General features: G+C 44.4%; 1 protein-coding gene across 3 annotated transcripts in view; it reads right to left on the reverse strand.

Moving 5' to 3' along the window:
• Positions 1-1,039: 1,039 nt before the first annotated feature.
• Positions 1,040-18,305, reverse strand: part of IFT43 (intraflagellar transport 43) — a 43,779-nt gene continuing 26,513 nt past the window's right edge. For 2 of the 3 annotated variants that reach the window (XM_068192789.1, XM_068192790.1), the window contains 6 exons: positions 16,023-16,055; positions 15,499-15,545; positions 3,894-3,966; positions 2,463-2,538; positions 2,062-2,124; positions 1,040-1,283 (listed from right to left, as the gene is read on the reverse strand). In XM_068192789.1, coding sequence (XP_068048890.1) covers positions 1,173-1,283; positions 2,062-2,124; positions 2,463-2,538; positions 3,894-3,966; positions 15,499-15,545; positions 16,023-16,055 — 403 coding nt within the window. In that variant the 3' untranslated portion in view covers positions 1,040-1,172. The remainder of the gene's footprint in view (positions 1,284-2,061; positions 2,125-2,462; positions 2,539-3,893; positions 3,967-15,498; positions 15,546-16,022; positions 16,056-18,305) is intronic. The other variant, XM_068192791.1, reaches the window with a different exon arrangement.

Raw genomic sequence — 18,305 nt, forward strand, 5'->3', positions numbered from 1 at the left:
AGATAAGCCTCCCATTATTTTTGTGGCCCCAGACTGGGCCCAACTCCTTCTTATTTGTTAGTAAAGTTGTTTGGCATGTCAGCTCACCTGAAATTCTGCAGAGTAGTGAATTCACAGTGAGCTATTTGACCTGCCCTGCTGTCACAAAAGTGGGAATGCAACGCTCTGTTAGACCAACCAAACAAGCAAAGAAAAGCAGAACAGCAAGCTTCCTCCCAGCACCTGCACTCCCCAGAAGTATACAGCAAGATTCTCCAACAGGGCAAGGCTTTGAAGGACATTGGTTTAGAAGTAATGTCACTGTTTCCTGCAAATAATGACCACGGTTCTACAGGGACAAGGTATTAACAGCGAAATGAGTTTTTCTTTAGATAGATGACAATAAGAGTGAGTTACTTGCTTCCAAGGAGACACCCACCAGGGAGTTACCTTGTTTGAGAGCATCAGGCTCCAGTCTTTCACACACATGGAATAAACATTTTCCTTGCAAAGTACCTATGCCTGAAGTAATCTCCATTCAGGCTGTGGTTTCATGTGATTGCAAAAGCTAAGTGAGGTTATGCCCGGTCAGAATTTAGCTGGAAAACCTCAAGGTATAAAGAGGGGCTGTAAGAAGTAGCAGTTTAATAGGTGGTGCTGCTTCCTGAGTCAATACAGAGATAATGTTCCAAGAGAGAGGTTAAACTAACAAGGAAAGGCTGGACGCTGCTGGATGAAATGTAAATCAGATATCCTGACAACTTGAGGTGTCTGATGTGAGGAAGATGGTAACCTGGATGTCCTATGAAAACAAGTCATATCAGCCCAAGCTTCTCTTGGGCTGAATGCCATCAGTGCAAACCACATTCCATTGTATGATGGTCCACTCCAGAGAGGCTGCGTTTCCATAGAGAAAAGATTGACCATTGCAGTTATCTGTAGAGGTGCTACTGAGGTGGAATGACTCTTTTTAAGTAAATATTTTATTGTGTTTAGAATGAATTTCTTTTGAGAACAAAAATTCTTATTAAAAAATAACCAAAACTTCTCCCAAGACAAATTTTCTATGAAGCAAAGTCCTATTTATTTTCATGTCTGAAATAAATCCTCAAATACAAACAAGTGAATAGAAAATTTAAGTGCTTAACTATTTACAGGAGATGGATGTATGAGGCATCTGGTGTGTCAGAGCTCTATGGGAGACTGAGGTGGTCCTCCCTCTCTGACTGTCCCAGGTCCCACTCAGTCACTAGTTCTGATGATACCTCTGTGAAGAGATGGTCCCAATCCCAGCAGACATCATCCTACCAAGAGGAAAAAAGACAAACATGCTGAAATGTTACTGTGTCACCCAAAGTTCTCTGAACAATGTCAGAACAGCAAAGAGAGAAACCAAAAGGCAACTGCCCTGACCAGGGAAGTCTCAAATTCAGCTGGCTAGAGCAGGAATACTAGCCAGAATGAAATGTGAATATCTGCTACAATTTTAAAATGTGGACAAAATTATTCACGTTCTAAAATTCCAAAAAGGACATATTTGTTGATAATTGTTAATATTAGACACTGCCAGGCAGGGCGCAGAAAGAAGCCCTTCCACTCTTCTGCACTTCTGCTGAAACATGCAGTTCAAAGCTGCAGAAATCCTTTGTTGCAAGTCCTGAACTCCTGCCCATCCAGTTGTATTGAAGTTGTTCTGTCCTGCTTTAAAAACCCACTGCCCAAACCCAAAATGCTTTCTGCCTTTGTCCCTCTGTACTTTTCTGTAGAACCACCTGTAGCTAATGGTGGCCACCAAAGGACAAAGCACCGTTTCTGCAGGGATCTCTGACAGTACTAGGCTTTGCACATTTTCCTGACCAGATCCTTCATACTGGCCAATCATAGTGATGCCATAAACTCACACCAAGAAAGAACTATCTATCTTAAAAATCATGTGCTGGGGAAATCAAATCTTCAACAGCTTGGACAAGCTCCTCCTCACATCTCTTCTCCTCACCACTGACAAGGCTCCCTTTACTAGTGCAGTCTGAGACACACAGGAAGCTTTTACCTTGTTGGTGTTTCCACAAAACAGAGACGTACCTCTCGTAGTTCATGCTCTGGAGCCAACACTTTGGTGAGGAGCTTCAGGTCTACCTCCCCATCCTATGAACATATAGAGTCTTACAGACACTGAGAAAATGAACACCATCATTTCATCAGATACGTTTGTTACACATCGCTACATTTGCCTCATATGGGTCACTTTGTCCAGGACAACAGCAAGAACCTCGTCTGAGCAATAGATACCATATCCACGTTATTTACAGACACAAACAAGTACAAAAGCCATGTTGCAGAGAGGAACAGACTTACAGGGAGACTGCAAGTTCTCTGGATCATAAGGCTGTGTATTTTGTGCAGCTGAGTATCACTGTGGAGGATGACATAAGCCCAGACGGAGAGGGATTCACATTGGCCAGCCCATAGCAAAATCCACTTACCACAGTCTGGAAGGCAGCATATTTCATTAGATCTTTGTCCAGGTCATGGTAGGTCAGCACTCGGTTCACCTGCACACTGCAGCCAGAAAGGGTCAGAGAACAAGCCTGTGTCAGTGTGGAAGCACATGTGAGGAGAAGGGTGGCATGAACAGTCATCTGGTGACATCTTGAATGTCCACATCCCCCATGCAGACTCCTAGGATGGATGTACCCAGACAGAAGCACAGCTCAGTCAGCAAATGAACAGTCATTGACAAATCTATGTACCAGGGTGTGCACATGCATAAAAACAGGATGTGGAACAACCATGAACTCCCTCAGAGAAACCAGCATGTTTAAAGAAGATCCACAGACTAGTTGCAAGGGCTAGAAAGAAAAGAAGACCATAGTGAGCATTCAAACAGCTCCAGTGCCTTAGCAAAGGGGCCTCTGAGAGCAACATCATACAAGCAACAGAATAATAGGGATTTTTGGCTTTTCATGGCTGAGCTGCATAAGAGCTATTAAATATGACTTCCTAAAATGTAGCCTTCCAAGAAAAACATGGTGTAGGGGGGTACACTGTTGTACCACACCTGCCTTCACAAGTGATCCACCACTACAGAGAAGACATCTATTAATTGAATTTTCTTGCACTTGTCCATGAAAATCACTTGTCCTTTCTACTGCCAGAAAACGATGAATATAGGAGGATCAGATCATTTTATTAAAATAATAGAGAGAAAAATAAATTAATTCCAGTGAGAGACAGAGTAATTTTAAATTTACTACATAAACTGTCAATTATTTTTGTTAACAGCTATATAATTACAATAACTACTCCTCACTTGTGAGAGAGACAAATAAGGATCAACAGAAATCCCAGTCTGTGACCTTGGCAATAGGCCCAATAGAGGAAAGAAGACTTTCCTGGTATGTTTAAGGTTCATTTCTTAAAACTTTCTGGTCTCCCTTGAGCTGACTCCAAGGCTACTGTGACAGCCCCTTCAAACAATAGGATAGTACTTTGCAAATTAACTACACACTCGCGTAAGAAGGATATCCTGTGGAGGACAAAGCAGCCTACGACCATCAAAATTAAAGTGTGTATGATAATGCATGTGCATTGGAGACATTTGGGGTTATGCAGGCAACCTTAAATTAAGAAAATTCCCTACTTTTAAGAGTTTGATTTTGCAACATCAAATACGTTATTCTAACGTAGGTTTTTTATATATAGAGAGAATAAGCAGTTATTGCTTTCTCTGTGAAACAGGAAACAAGAATTTTGTGCTGTTCAGCTTGCAGCACTACTGTCACAAAAGACCACACCAAATCCTGCTGAACAGCACTGCTGCTGACATCCAAAGAGCATGAGCAAGATGGGTTTAATTTCACTAGCCAGTTTGCACTGCTGATAAGAGCCTCAAGAGCACCTGGCAGTGCTCTTACCTGGGGGGAGCTGCCACTTGCATGGCCAGATCTTCCTCCTGGACATCCTCCAAGTCAGGGATCACAGGAATGTCTGCAACAAGAGAAAGCAGCAGCAGTAAGTGGGGAGTGTTGTGCTCTCCTCTCACTGAAGACAAATGTTCCCTTGCTTCACAGATATGAAGCACCCTATTTCTTATTAGAGGGAAACACAAAACGGTTATTTAGCAATAATTAAAAATATATTGTTTGATATTTAAACAAGTCAATAAAACTTTGAACTCTGCGGTCACAAGAAATCTTGCAAGAGGAACAGATTAATCCCGGTAGGGGCTCTATAGACCTTGGACTATGCATGTGAACACAACCTTGAAGCCAAAAGAAACCACCTGTACCACTTGCTGCCTATGTTGCCATCGTGAACTGACAAGAATTTGCTTGTCATGTGTTATCATTTATTCAGACACCAGTCACCTAGACTGTTAAAAATGAAACATGGGGCAGAAACTGAAAGAATCCACATAAAACTGCATGTTGAAGGATCTGCTGTTGGGGGTCTCAGGCTGTGCAGGAACCTGTGACCTTCCTCAGGAAGGAAGTGCTGGTGGTCTAGCAGATACAAACACTAGGGAACACATATCTAGTTGTATTGTCACAAACCTTTTCATGATTTCCTGTGTCATTCTGGAATGGCTGAAGGTCACTGGGTATTCCCAGCACAAGGACAATGGCTACTCCAACTAAAAAGGATGCTAGAAACAAAAGAATTGAGGATAGGAGGAAGAACTGAGTAAGTTTTGCATCCTGCTAAAGAAGCAAGGCCCTTGAAAGCATTGCAGTCTGTCATTTGATAAAGCACTGCAAAAAGTTAGTGCAAAAAAAGGAGAAAGAGAAGGCACAGTAACTGGAGGCACAAAGCAAGAATAGAGTACACCAATACAGAGCTCCTTTAAAGACTCAAGGCCATAAAGGCTCTCCAGAGACCCCAAGCCCTCAAACCATGGAGAAGCTGGTTTGGCTCAGGGAAAAGTTTTCACTTGCCCAGTAAGCAGGCAGAGCGGGGCCCTTCAGCACTGGAATGAGCAGCCTGCTCCCAGCTCTGCTGGCAGCGCAGCAATGCTACTGCTGGATGGCAGCAGGCAGCTGAGCCTGGCTTTGCCCCGTTTTTCAGCCCAGGCTGAGATGAATATTCAGGAGCTGGAGAGACATTCCCACCTATGGTGCAAGGGCTCTGGGCAGGGTCTTCCCGAGAAGCCCCACATCCGGCCGCCTGTCAGAGCTGCGCAGGTTCTCAGCTGCCCACCCCTGCTGCACATCCGCCGTGTGCCCCTGCTCGCTGGCCAGGAGGCAGCCCTGGCCCAGCTGCAGCAGGGCACGGGTCAGCTGGGCCCTGGCGCAGTGGCCCTCTGGAGCTGGCCACACAGTGGGATTTCTCGCTAATTGGTTGCCTGGAGGAAGGCTGAGTGGGACAGGGGCTGTCAGGAGCATGGCCACAGCAAGAGGAGTGACAGCTTGGCCAGCCTCAGCAGAGCTGTGCCTTCTAGCTCCCAAGGAGCAGGTGCCTGTGAAGAGGTTCTCCAACTGCAGCAAACTTCCCAAAGACATTTAAAGGGAAACTGCAGCAACAGCCCCTAGGCTGTCCCTAAGGCAGAGGAGGCAAGTGCAAGGAATGTCTCACCTGTGCACTGCTGGGCATTTGAGGCAGATCTCCCCACCTCTGCTTGTGAGGACAATACCTGGTAGAAGCTGCTATCCCGCTGGCTCTTCCCTGCAGAGGCTCCCAGCTCTTGATAAAACTTGTAGCAAAATGCATTTATGGGACAAAAGCATCTCCAGGGACAGACAGAGCGACATGTGGAGGCAGCTGGTAAAATCTGCTCAGGGATAATGTGGGAGAAAGTCCCTGTACATAAGCAACAAGGACCAAGGGAGGGAACAAGTGGCTAAGACTGGTCCAAGGTGGGGAATGAAGCTCTCTGCAGAGGTGCCCTGTTAAGTCCAGGAAAATGAGCATGGGAATGAGAAACCGTTTAACCTCTCCTGAACTAATTTATCCTTTTATGACGAGACTATTAACATTTCTTAGCAAGCACAAGTAAATTAAAAACTACCTGGGAACAGAACTGTCTTCACCCACAGAGCAGGAGAAGGTCAGATCCTTATCCACTTTTGACAGCAGAAATGTAAAAGGTGTTTGCAGGAAAATGAATTTCTTCACTCAGTGCTCATTTTGGCAGCTATTTCAGGAGTCTCCTCTTCCCAGTTCTCTTTTGTTTTTGTTGATCTCTTTTTACACTGGAAAAAGCTGTAAACTTAGGGGCCTGATCAGTGATGTTCCTTCCATTTTGCAGGTTCACAAAGACTCCTGGGTTCTCTAGTGCTGATTTTATCTCACTGCCATGGAGAGATTTCTAAACCCCTTGCAGAGCACAACCTCCACTCTGTATTAGCAAAATTCAGGCGATCACTTAGAAATTCTTTCCAAAAGAAATTCAAGGCTCTAATATTTTATAGACACTTTGAAAATATTTCAGACAGAAGAGCTGGAAAAGCTCTGGGGGCTTCTGCCAGCCCCTCCAACAAAGGCCAGTGCATGCTTGTTCTTACTGCAAAGTGCAGATGCCTTGCCCATTTCTAGGCAGAAGCAATGCCCTTTAGGACTGTGAGACTGACAGGAAACAGTACAGAAATGTCTCAGATTTTAAGAAAATATTGGGTCCTTGGGCTAACTGCTATCAGGGACAAATAATTCCTGAAATATTTGGGTCTTTATTTCATTTGTTACTTATAACTACCTCTTCCTTCTGACAATTCCCATGGTGCCACTTCACACAATCCCTCTTCCTTCTCTCTGTACAGTTTGTAAAGTGTCTCAGCTCTCACCTATCACCAAGGACCCAACCTGACCCCCACTCATTCTCCAGCCTCTTAATTGTTTTTGTTGCTCTTCTTGCAACTCACATCTTTTTTTCCTATAAGGTCTGGTAACACAGCTAAGTTGTGGCACAGTGTCAGCTGCAGGGGGAATAGCACAGCATGGGCTATTGTGCTGCAGGAGAGTAAGCATATGCTCTACTTTTAATACTCCCACTAGCTGCAGGGAGGCTTTACCAATAACGTTAGTATATGCAGAAATGTTCACAGGACCATGCCCTCCCAATCTCACACTGCATCTTTTTCCAACAACAAAGTTGTATGACAAACCCCCACTCTGTGTGCTTTGCTCTGTGATCCAGTTTTCTCTCTCCTGTTCAGTGTGGGGGTTTCAGATCATTTTCCATAAACCTGTGTTTCTGGTGCATAACCTTGACACATACTTTACTGGCCAGGCTCTCATGCCCATGTAGGCAAACCTCAGAAATGACTGCAAAAAAGGACACACCTTCACAGATACCAGGTCACTGCAATGTAGTGAACAATGAAGTGAACAAATGGCCTGTGCAAAGATGAGTGAGCACCAAATTCTAGATGACAAATGCAAACTCCCCTCCACCTCCCAGATGGTTATGAACAAGTGAACAAAGAATGGAATCAAAACAAGCTTACTCATATGGAAGTTATGGTGAGGCAAGCGATACAAGTACCAAATGTTGGCTAATTGGGAAGTTAAGCCACTGCACAAAACTGATTGTCCCAGAACATCTAAGTCCCAGCATATAATTAAGAATAATATTTTATTTCAACAGCTGAACTTAACTAGGTCTTACACAAAAAATGCTTCATGTCTAAGTTATGGCAAGACACCAATGACATAAGACAGAAGTATGTGAATGGGAGGAGGAGAAAATGGAGGGGAAAGAATGAAGGCAACCCATACTACATGCAGACAGTCAAACAATAAGCAAGGAACAGCAGTTTTTTCAAGACATACAGAAAGGAGGGCTTTATGTGTTCATATTAAAGGACATGTACTAAACATCACCTTTTTTACCTCTTAGCAAATAACTTACTGACAGGCAAAGAAGAAAACCACAGACAGCAACAAGCAGGAGATCTAAAGGACCAATATGGGTACCAATCTAATACTCAGCTGCTCCTAAAAGTTGGCAAATTGCACCTCCCCTCCCAAGCAGGGTTGATTTTTGGTTTAGTAGCAACACCTGCAGTCTGGTCTCTTAAAATCCTGTAAACTCCCAGTAAGATCTGGTCCTTGCCCCAAAGAACTAAGTTGTCTGCTAGATACAAGATGGCACATAAAGAGGGACAGATAGAACCTCTTCCAGATCAGGCAATAAATCACTGGCAAAGTTGCATCTAGAAACCATGTTCCAGTTCAGGCTGCAGTTAGAGTGTGCTGCTTACTCCCTAAGCTGCTTTAAGAGTACCCTGAGCCCCCATCCTAGCACACATAAACAAAGACTCCATCTCACGCAGTCTGATCCACTTCCCCAGCTGGGTCAGTGTTTCAAAAGCCATTCAGAATGGACACTCTTGTGGTGGGTACTGTACTGCTCTCCCTCTGCACACACCACCATATCCAGAGAACACAAAGAGAGCAGTGGCTTCTGGAGTTGGCAGTCTCCTACTACCAAGCAGGTATAAAAATGAAACTAATTTATTTTATGTTGCTTGCTCACAAAATGTAAAACTGAAATAATTATAATACCTCTGCTGCTGCAAAACTTTGTTTTACTGAATGCTGCTACCTTCTGCATCACGTTTGGGGAATTTTAAACAGGCAAATGGAAGGTCTGATTGAAGATGAAGTTAAGTGAAAGAAATTGGTCTCATTTAGCACATGACAGGATTCATCTGTGTTCCCAAGTCCACTGAGGTAGCATCATGGGCGTTTCATATTCATGAGCTGCTGCGACACTGTGTCCCCTCATTTACAAAGCACCGTGTTCAGCAAATTCTGTCCCTGTGGACACTCTGTGCATTTCATGGTCTTGTCAGAGAGACATCAAACACTTCAGTAACCAAATACCAGAAAATGGCTTTAATTAGTGCATCTCAATGCAATAAATAATTTTTCTAAGTGGAAAAATGGAGAATTAAAAAAAAAAAGGAAGCAAAAAAGTGGAAAGCAACAGGCAAAAAAAAATAGTCAAAAAACCATAAAGAACAAGGGACACAGACAGCTTCTGCTGAACACACAAACAAGCTTGAAGCCTCTTGGAAGCTTTCTCAGGAGAGCAGCAGACAAACAGAGAGAATAAAGAATGCTTCTTTGGATGCTGGGATATTAATTTCATAAGGATGTCTTTCCCTGACTGTAATTGCCCTACTAGTAGGCCATCATGGAGCAGTGTACCTTCCTCATCAACCAGCAGGAAGATGACAACAGTAGAATGAAAAGCAGACTGTACCACAGCTACCAGGGTACTGTCTCAAAAGCTGATATAAGCAGAAGATAACCTGGAGTCCCATGTCTCAAAGCCCCCTTCTGAGAAGAGGATGGTAACAGCACAACCTGGCCAAGCTGATAGGAAAAGTCACCCTGTGGGTGAGTGCCACAGGATCTAGGGAAGGTCATACAGCAGATTCAGGACTGACCCTACAGCCTTGCGTTAAAAGGTTATACATTTGCCTTGCATAATATTGCATCTCAGCTAGATGGATGACTGGCTGTGGGGTGACATTCTACTTGCCTTAAGAGTGTGGTGTGCTCATATTGCAGAGGACAGGCATCAGGCATTTCTGCTGCTTCCCAAGGCTGCTGCTGACACAAAGGTTCTGCCCAGTTTTAGTCATTTGAAGTGTGAGGAGAGGCACAGAAGATCCCTGTCAGATGAGTCGCTGGGCTCAGTGCAGGGCTTCACAAGCAGTAGTGCATGGCTTGCACTTATGCAAGAAGTAAAAGCAGACACTGACAGCTTTAAAGGTGAGGAACCTCTTAATGCATAGGTTTGTTCATCAGCAGCAGAAGACAGGAGAGACTGGAGGCCAGCCTCAGGCCCAGGAGTCCACCATGCTCCTGAGGTTATCAGCATTTAGCTGTGGTAACACAGCTCCTAGTCTTACCAACAGCCCCCTGACAGAGCACTACACTTGCCCTCCTTTCCAGTAACATGTGTTTTCCTCTTTTCAAAGGCTGTTCCCTGCTCCTTTACACTGCTCCCCTGCTAAAACATACTCAGAAGATAGTGGGGCATCAGATGAGAAGGTATGAGGTGTCCTGAGAGGGTCTAGTGAACTCAGAAACACAAAACCCTCTTCAACAACACTGGAGATAAGGGACTTTGCATTAGAGCATTACTGGGGCAGGGAAAGCAGCTTCTCAGGATGCTCCCGTGGAAGTATGTTCAGGAGCAGGCATGCCTGATTCTATTTCATCCTCTTCGTGTTACACTGGAAAAACAAGACAAACCACATTTCTTTTATGCTAAATCCTTATGTTTTTTATTTTTTCTTATATATATTTATTAAAAAATGCCTCTTTGATCGGCAGCACCCATGACACCTCCACATCCAGCCAACTCCTCAGAAGCCTCCCTCCCTCCACACAAGGCCACCGCTACTGACAGCCAGCCAGGTTTGATCAGAGCCACTCAGAATCGGATTTTCATAAGACAGATGAGGAATCTTACTGCTGCTTTCTCTCATATCAGATGAGAAACTGAGGAGGAGGGGGGACAGGTCCTGAGGGAATGACACTACAATCAAGGGCTACGCGGTTCTCTCTCTGTCCCTCCACTGCTGCAATTTTCAAAGGAGTTTGCCTCAGGCAGTTTTAAATGATGGTGTCTCAATTCTGTAATCATCTTTCAAGAGCTTTTTCTTAAAGGGTATTTTAGGTAAACCTAGTCCGTCAAATACATTTATGGACTCAACAATCACAGACCCAATATGACGGTGTATCCACCATATCGCAGAATTTAGCAACAGAAGAGGCTTCCCCAGACTGTCATTTTCAGCCCTCAACAAGCTGTGTCTGCTCCCTTGTCATTAAGGAGCCCACTGCCCCTTGGCCAGTGGTCTGTTGCTTCAAACAGAACCTCAGACAGTCTCTTGGGACATACTCTCTGCTCTCCCCTGCCTACTGTGGCTCTCAAGAGAGAGCTTTCCTCCAGCACCAGAGGCTCTAGATAACAATGCCAGCAATTATTGGAGGAGTTCACACTGGTCTGGACCAACAGCTCAGATGGAAACCATCAGTGGAAACCGAGTCTGCCCTTCAGTGACCTTGCACAGAGACTCAGAGTAGTGCATTGGGATGGGGAGCAGCAAAGGGGAGAGCTGTGGTGTGGTGACAGAGCCACACACAAAGTCACAATGCAGAGTCCCAGAGCCCAAACAACCACTGACATTCTCTGCCCCAAAACCTTCTATTCAGCCCTTTTGTACTACTCCCAAAACAGCATCTCTTTCACTGTCTCCATTTCACTGATGCTCAGAACTTTTCATCCATTTAGCTCTCCCCAAATCACTCCAACACTGCCTTCTGAGCCTATGAAATACCCACTTGCCATGTCCCTGACTGTTCCTGAAGATTCTGCCCTCTCTTACCCTCATGCTCAGCCATGAGGGTACCCTCATGCTGCACCCTCTTACCCTCATGCTGCAGCTGTCCTTGCAGTTCATGGCCTCTGGAATCCACCAGCACTTGGTGTGCTCTGTAGAAACAGCAGCTCACCAGGGAAGCAACTGGCAAAATTTATCAGGAATGACAGAGCCAACAATAACCCTCTGTGCTCAACAATAACTGCTCAACCCTCAACAATAACTGTGCTCTATTCTCAGCTCTTTGGAGCAATATCATCATTGGTATATATTTGCATGCAGCTCAAGAAGTGTTGGATATTTTATGGCTGTGAATTACATATGTCCCACCTGACAGATATCACTACCCAGAAGGATTGGGAACCTGCAATGGCATCTGCCCACTTCCGCTCTGTTGTTCAAAGTCTGGACTCTCATCCTGTTCATTGCAAAGGAGCTGCTGGCACATGCCAAAAGGGTAAGAAGTCCTTCTAGAGGTTTGACATTGCATAGAGAGGTCTAATCATCAGCTCTGCTTCCTTGAGGAGGCTTCCCAGCAGGCAGGAAGGGGTTTTGCCTTGAGGGCACAGATCTAGTGACTGTCTCCTGGCAGCTTTCCTCACCTACAGGTCAGGTTCCAGTTGTCTCTGTAGCATAGTCAGGCTTTCGTTTCAATCAGCTGTCTCATTCACACACACTATCTGCTTTAAAATAACAAGCTGTTGTTCCTGCAGACAGAAAATCACACATCACATCCCAGTCTTCCAAGAAAAGCCCTTTTCAAGGAGCTATGCATCCCAAGAGTAACAGAGAGAAAGCAGAAAGGGACTTCTAATGGTGGGGCAAGAGTCTATGTGGGAATACCTGGGAGAGGGATAACAACCTTAGCTAATAAGTTCCCATAAAATGCTGAGGAGAAAAATCCAAGGACAAAGTAGTAAGGAGAAAGACATCAGGGGGAATACAACACAGCAGTGCAGAACTGGTGGACAAGAAAGGAACAACAAAGAAACTTCTAGGTAAAGGACAAATCAGATTGCTGAGGTGGGGGAGGAATGTTAGCATTTCTCACCCTGACAGGAAACAGCCCCATCTAGCTCTGTGCCAGAAAGAGACACACAAGCAGAGTAAAACCCTCTATGCCCCGGAGAAAGGAGCAAAGGGAAGATAAAGCCCTTCAACTTCAGCTTGATTGTCCCATCTTCCCTCCCACCTCATGACAAAAGATAGTCTGCACATGGCAGAAGCTCTTGGCTGCTACAGAAAAGGAAGCAGTGTGCTGCAGATAGCACCTTTTAAATTCCACAGAGGGTGTCACATCTCCCATCTCATGCAGCTTCCCGGCCATACAGAGCTCAGTCACTGCTGCTCATTTTCCCTGTTGACATGGACAGAAAATTGAGCAATTACCCTTAAACTCCTCTCTCTCAGATTGCAGAGATTGCTACATACAAAGCATTAAGCCCCCAATTGCCCCTGGCCAAAAGTGACTTAACTAGGCCTGTCCTTTAGGAATTAAACACTTTTGTGTTGCTTGTGAAGGTTTATTATTCCTCAAGTGTGATGCATTAAATTCCTGCTAAAGCAGGTTTCTCACCATGCAGAGGACTTGGTCCCCCATGACAAGGTCCAGTGGGCACACACCCACTAACAGAGGCATTATCCATTTGCTGTGCCCGAGTTCTCACGAGTACCAGCATGTGCTCAGGAGGGCCAGCACTAAGATCGCAGTGGGTGCTGTAGGAAATCAACCTAGCTATCAATTAGATAATCCAGAGCTACTTTTGGAGAGACACTGCACTTTTTCAAAACTGTCTTCCTCCTTCTCAGTTTCCCTGTGTAACTGTAACAAATGGCTGAAACTGCAGATCATTCCATGCATGTCCCTGTCTGGTCCATCCACTTACCACCTCCCATACAGTTTCAGTCATTCCACACAGCCTGAGAAGTGTCCATCCTTCTCCCCCAAACTCCCACAGAGATAAGGAATCAGATGCTATTTCATACACAGGCCAGGAGCAGTGAAAGCTACTTTTATTTCTGACTACAAGGCCTATCAAGTCCAAAAGTCTCCACTTCGCTGTACAAACTTCCCTCCACCTGCCAAACTGGGTTCTCTACAACCCCTATACTTTTTTAAGACATTCTCAAACAGACTCCAAACTGAGAGCCTCTGGTTGTTAGTGATGTATAAATGATCACAAGAGCACATTTCAAATTCACAAGAACACCTTTTTAAGGGCATATAGTTTTGTCCTTCATTCTTCTAATGAAAAGGTTGGATGGGGGACAAACAATGTTAATGGAATGGTATAGCTCAGCTTTTTAATAGGTTAAAGGAAGGCGATCCAAATGTATTGGTTGACAGCAGCAATCATTACGCAACTGTGCCTGTTCATATTAAGGTGTACAAGCTAAGACATTATGCAGCACAAAATAACCGTGACCCATCCTTGGGGATCCATACACCTATGTCTTGATTTTTGTTTGTTTAGAATCTGAGCTTTACTGTTCCAGTTAAGGACACAACCTCAAGTGCAGTTCTATGCAAAGGGGAGGCTGATACAGCTCAATTTACTGCACAGCCACAGCATGCTGCTCCCTGCCTTCTACACTAGGCACTTATTTGTATCTCTCTGCTTATTCAAAAAAGTAATTTTATTCATGTTCTGGAGTTTGTATATATGTCACTTTTCCTCACTCCAATTGCTGAGCCCACATGGAAAATTCCTCTCCCAGAACAGTTTGCCTAATCTCCCTGTCCAAATAGGAACACAACCATGCAATGCACCATCCATTTTGGATCCACAACCCAGCGTATTTGTACCAGAAGCTGCCTGGGTAGGAACCATACTATATCTTTCCTTTAATGCATAGATTTAATCCAAAGCCAAATGCCAGTTTGCAAACAATCCAAATTCAGCTGCTAACCACAGTTTAGACACAGATAAATAAGTAAAGTCTATTAGGATTCAATATGTCTTCATACCACACTCCGCATCAATTCTATTCTATATTTATTACCCAAGGTCTTGGAGTGCTGAAAGTCACATGCTACAAACAAACATGTGGCAAGCATTTTTATGCCTGGTTAGCAAAGACAGTCATACTCCAAGTACATGACCAAGGTTCAACAAAAAGGACAGCACGTATGCAAACAGAGCTGTTCAGAACAGACTACCAGCCTCAGTGACATACGCTGAAATTTAAGAAGCCCAAGGAACTTCCCAGGGGGAAAATTTAGTCTGTACTGAAGATGCCAATGCTATAAAGGTGCCACTTCTGGCAGTCATATGTTGCAATGCTTAATCTGTCTGGAAGACCCAAATAAGTCTTCATTTAATCTCATTAACCATACTGATGTCTGATCCTTTGCGACTCCAGATAATTTTCTGACTCTTGGTGATATTTTACAGATGCAACTTTTTATACACTGTATAAATTCTTAGCCCTCGAAAACTGAGGTACCTCCTAGAGGCTTTAATCAATTCCTATTCTCCCCACAGTTGTCTAGTGCTTGTCTCAAAATTCATACTGTGGATTTTTCTAGAGATTCCTCTTGACTCATCCAGTCCTAAAAGAGCAGGTAATATACACTATAAAGAAAATTAGTGCTAAATCAGCAGTCCAGTAGATCTCATAGCAGCCTGTACAGGGATGAGATGGGATTACCCATAGTGTTTATGTTTCACTTATGATCTATGATCTTGGATTAGGGCAAGCAGATTTTTTAAATTAAGAATTCTATCATGACAGAAACCCCAGGCAACAAGGATATTGCTACAAAAAGTAACAGATGCTTTAAACAGAGTCTACTATCACCTAAACAAGAGGAGAGCAGGACTTCTTTCCCCATTCTTAACCTTTTATTGTGCTTTTAGCTCTCATTTTGCCCAGTCCACTATTCTCCATGGAGGTAATTATAGAGAAAAGTGTGTCCTTGCCACTTTCCTGCTTTCCAAGGGGTCCTCTAAAATTCTGTGTTCATGAAGAGCCAGAGTTAGACTACAAGTTCATTTCCTCATTCTCCCTCTCCATCTCCTTTACCCTTTCTCCCTCATTCATCTGGGGAGACCTAAGCAGCTCCTACATTTGTTTACCCCCAGAGTAATTTCCTTGCAATTTCTTACAAGATGCCTCTGCTCACTTTACTGGAGAGCCCCTACACACACATGAAGGCACTTCTCACAGTCAAGTACCTTACCTCCTCCATCATCTGATGCCTCCAGGCTCTGCTGTCTGAGACGATGGCTGCAGCAAAGCACAAGAAAGAATTTCAATTGCAAGCCCAGAAAAATATGTTATGCCCCCTTCCTCCCCACAAACTTCAAAGGCTGTCAAGGAGAGAGTTTCCAAGTATGCTTAGCCCACATGGAAGACTGATCTTCCATACCCCTCAATGCTGGGCTCAGTAGAAATCTCAGCTTAAGCAACATGTGCCTAAGACAAACCCCTGGGCTGAAGACAGTAGGGCCTGAGGTGGGTCTGGGACGAAAGCAGTGGCTATCTCATTTTCCTTCTTTCTGTTTTATGGGAGTGACAGAGCCATCATCTACTCCATATCCAGGGAACTATAGAATGACCAGCTTTGCCCCATCCCAGGACACATGATATTAATTACTGACAGACTCTGCATCCTTCCCAGCTTTCAGATCTTGGTGTACTGGTCAGATGATCAGATCAGATGTAAAAGTTGTGGAAGAAGTCTCAGCAACAATGGGAACTTACTCTTCTACTTCTTCTGCATGCTTTCTTCCTGACCTGCAAGACAAGGATGGCTTATGTTTAGAAAAGGCTAGAGAAAATGAAAAACTTCACCTTTCCCCATATGATTGTTATTGTGCAAAACAGTTCCTGCATCAGGTCTGATATAACACATCAAACCTTAAAGAGTTCTGAGTGACTATTAAGGCAGTGTATCAAAAAGTCCCGGAGTGCAACAGACTGACCACTTGGGTCCCAAAAGACAGCCATGCCTAGATATGGCAAGAACCATAGCTGCAGGTAAAGCTTGCCATACCTGCATAGAGAGGTTGGCGCATTAAGGAGTGAAGAAGGTGCTATACTTTGTCTACCTACTCCTGAGAGATCAAGAGTTTCTTCCTCCCCATGGCTGTGCATAAAGACTTTCTGGTTGCCTTTCAGGTTAGGAGTCCCGCCTGAGCTGGCCAAGCTCAGGTCAGACATGCATTCGTGGCAAAAAATCAGGGTTGATCCGGCTGAATTAACAAGAGTTCATAACAATAACACGACAGGGAGGTGCTGGCAAATGGCAGCTCCCTTGCTCTCCACCCCAGCAAGCCCAGAAGTAATTCAGTCCCGATTAGGGACGCTTGTTCAATATTCAAAATGTAAAACATGGAGACTGCTGAACCAGCACTTTGAAAAGTTAATTAAATGCCAGGTTTCTTTTTAGCAGATACTCCATCACTCACTGATTGCTTTGGCCATTTTGCAGAGTGAAGCTCCATGTCTATGCATTAGGAATAAATATTCTCCTGCCCCTGAAGTCAGGGTGCCATGACAAAGAATACATGGGGCTCTCCCCTATCACATGCACTGTCCCAGGACGCACCACGATGTAAGAAAAGTTGCTTCACTGCCTTGAATTGCACTTTTCAAAGCACTTTGTGACATGGCACAGGCCTCTCCTCATCTGCTCTCTGTTCTAGCAAGTCGCAGTTTTCATCTAGCTCTCCTGTGAATAATCTACTCTTCTAAGAGCAAGGAGTAGGGCAGAGAGGATGTCTAGCCATACAGAGAAGAGGTATAAGGCGAAGAAAGCCCTTTGTCTCTACTGCTCTCTCTGGAGCTTGCAGTTTGTGAGAAGCTCAAGATTACACTGAATCAGTGATCTGAGGCCCGTAATATCGATTGCTATAATCAGAACTGCAGCTGTGTGGTGACATCTGCACCTGAGCTTTCAGCTATATCTGCACCCTTTGTTCAAAGGCAAAAATAGAACATAACTGGGCAAAGAGTTCTTCCAGTGAGGATGAACTGTCCAGCTCCATCCTTCTCCCTGGTGGTAGTACAAAGCACTTTTTGTGAACCTCCTGATACTATTGAGAAAGAAATAGATGACTTCAGACCAGGTCCCAGTGGTGTTTAGTCTCTGAGAAGATAGAGGTAGAAAGATGATGCAAGATTTCTCCTATTTTATTCCTCCTTTATGCCTTCACAGAACTGGATCCCATATAGCCTTTCCCTCTCCAAGCTGAAATATCCCAAATGATGGCATTGCACACCCATGCACAGTGAGATGATTTGCTGGGGGCTCAACATCTTCTTGGCACGATCCCATTACTCTTGATGATTGTCCAACCCCAAGTAACACTCTCTTCCTCAGTACTCATACTCCTTACATCTTTGCTCCTGTCTCCAGGCAGGAATGAAGCATTCCACATGTTCATACTTCCCAGGAGAAAAGGTCACTACTACTATCCCTGTAAGCAATTTCTGTTTCTTTTTCCTAAGCTCCCTGTCATGACTGATATCCAGGTGGCCCACAGGGAAGGCAATCATGTTAGTCTTAGAGGCAGAGACTGCTTTGCTTATGTTGTGAGACTCAGGCTTTCTCTACTTTTCTGTGTTCTTAGGAAAGGACTTATTCAGGACAAACAGCAAATACCTCATTATGAAACAGCTACACTATACACTGGAAAAAACAGTAATCTGGGAACAAACTCATGTGCAGGGGCAGGGGGGTGTGGAAATAGTACTGGCCCCTTTAATGGGAGAGTTCTAACACCAGAGCCCAGGTGTTAGAACGCTCCCATCAAACAAGATCATTCTCTCCTCTTCCCAGGGCAAATTACAGCCCCATGGTCAGTGCCCCCAGGAAAGGATCTTAGTCCCTTGTGCTAGAGGTAGCAACAGTGGCACTGTGTGAGGCAAGTCTCTCGTGCTGACAGTACTGCAGTTTATACATTTATGTACTAACAGCACTGGAGCAGGAGCTAGAAATGGCTGCTCTTCTCTTTAGGAGAGACGTCTGCTTCCAGTCACCTG

Source organism: Anomalospiza imberbis, chromosome 6 (assembly GCF_031753505.1).
Source record: "Anomalospiza imberbis isolate Cuckoo-Finch-1a 21T00152 chromosome 6, ASM3175350v1, whole genome shotgun sequence".
Taxonomy (NCBI): Eukaryota; Metazoa; Chordata; class Aves; order Passeriformes; family Viduidae; genus Anomalospiza; species Anomalospiza imberbis.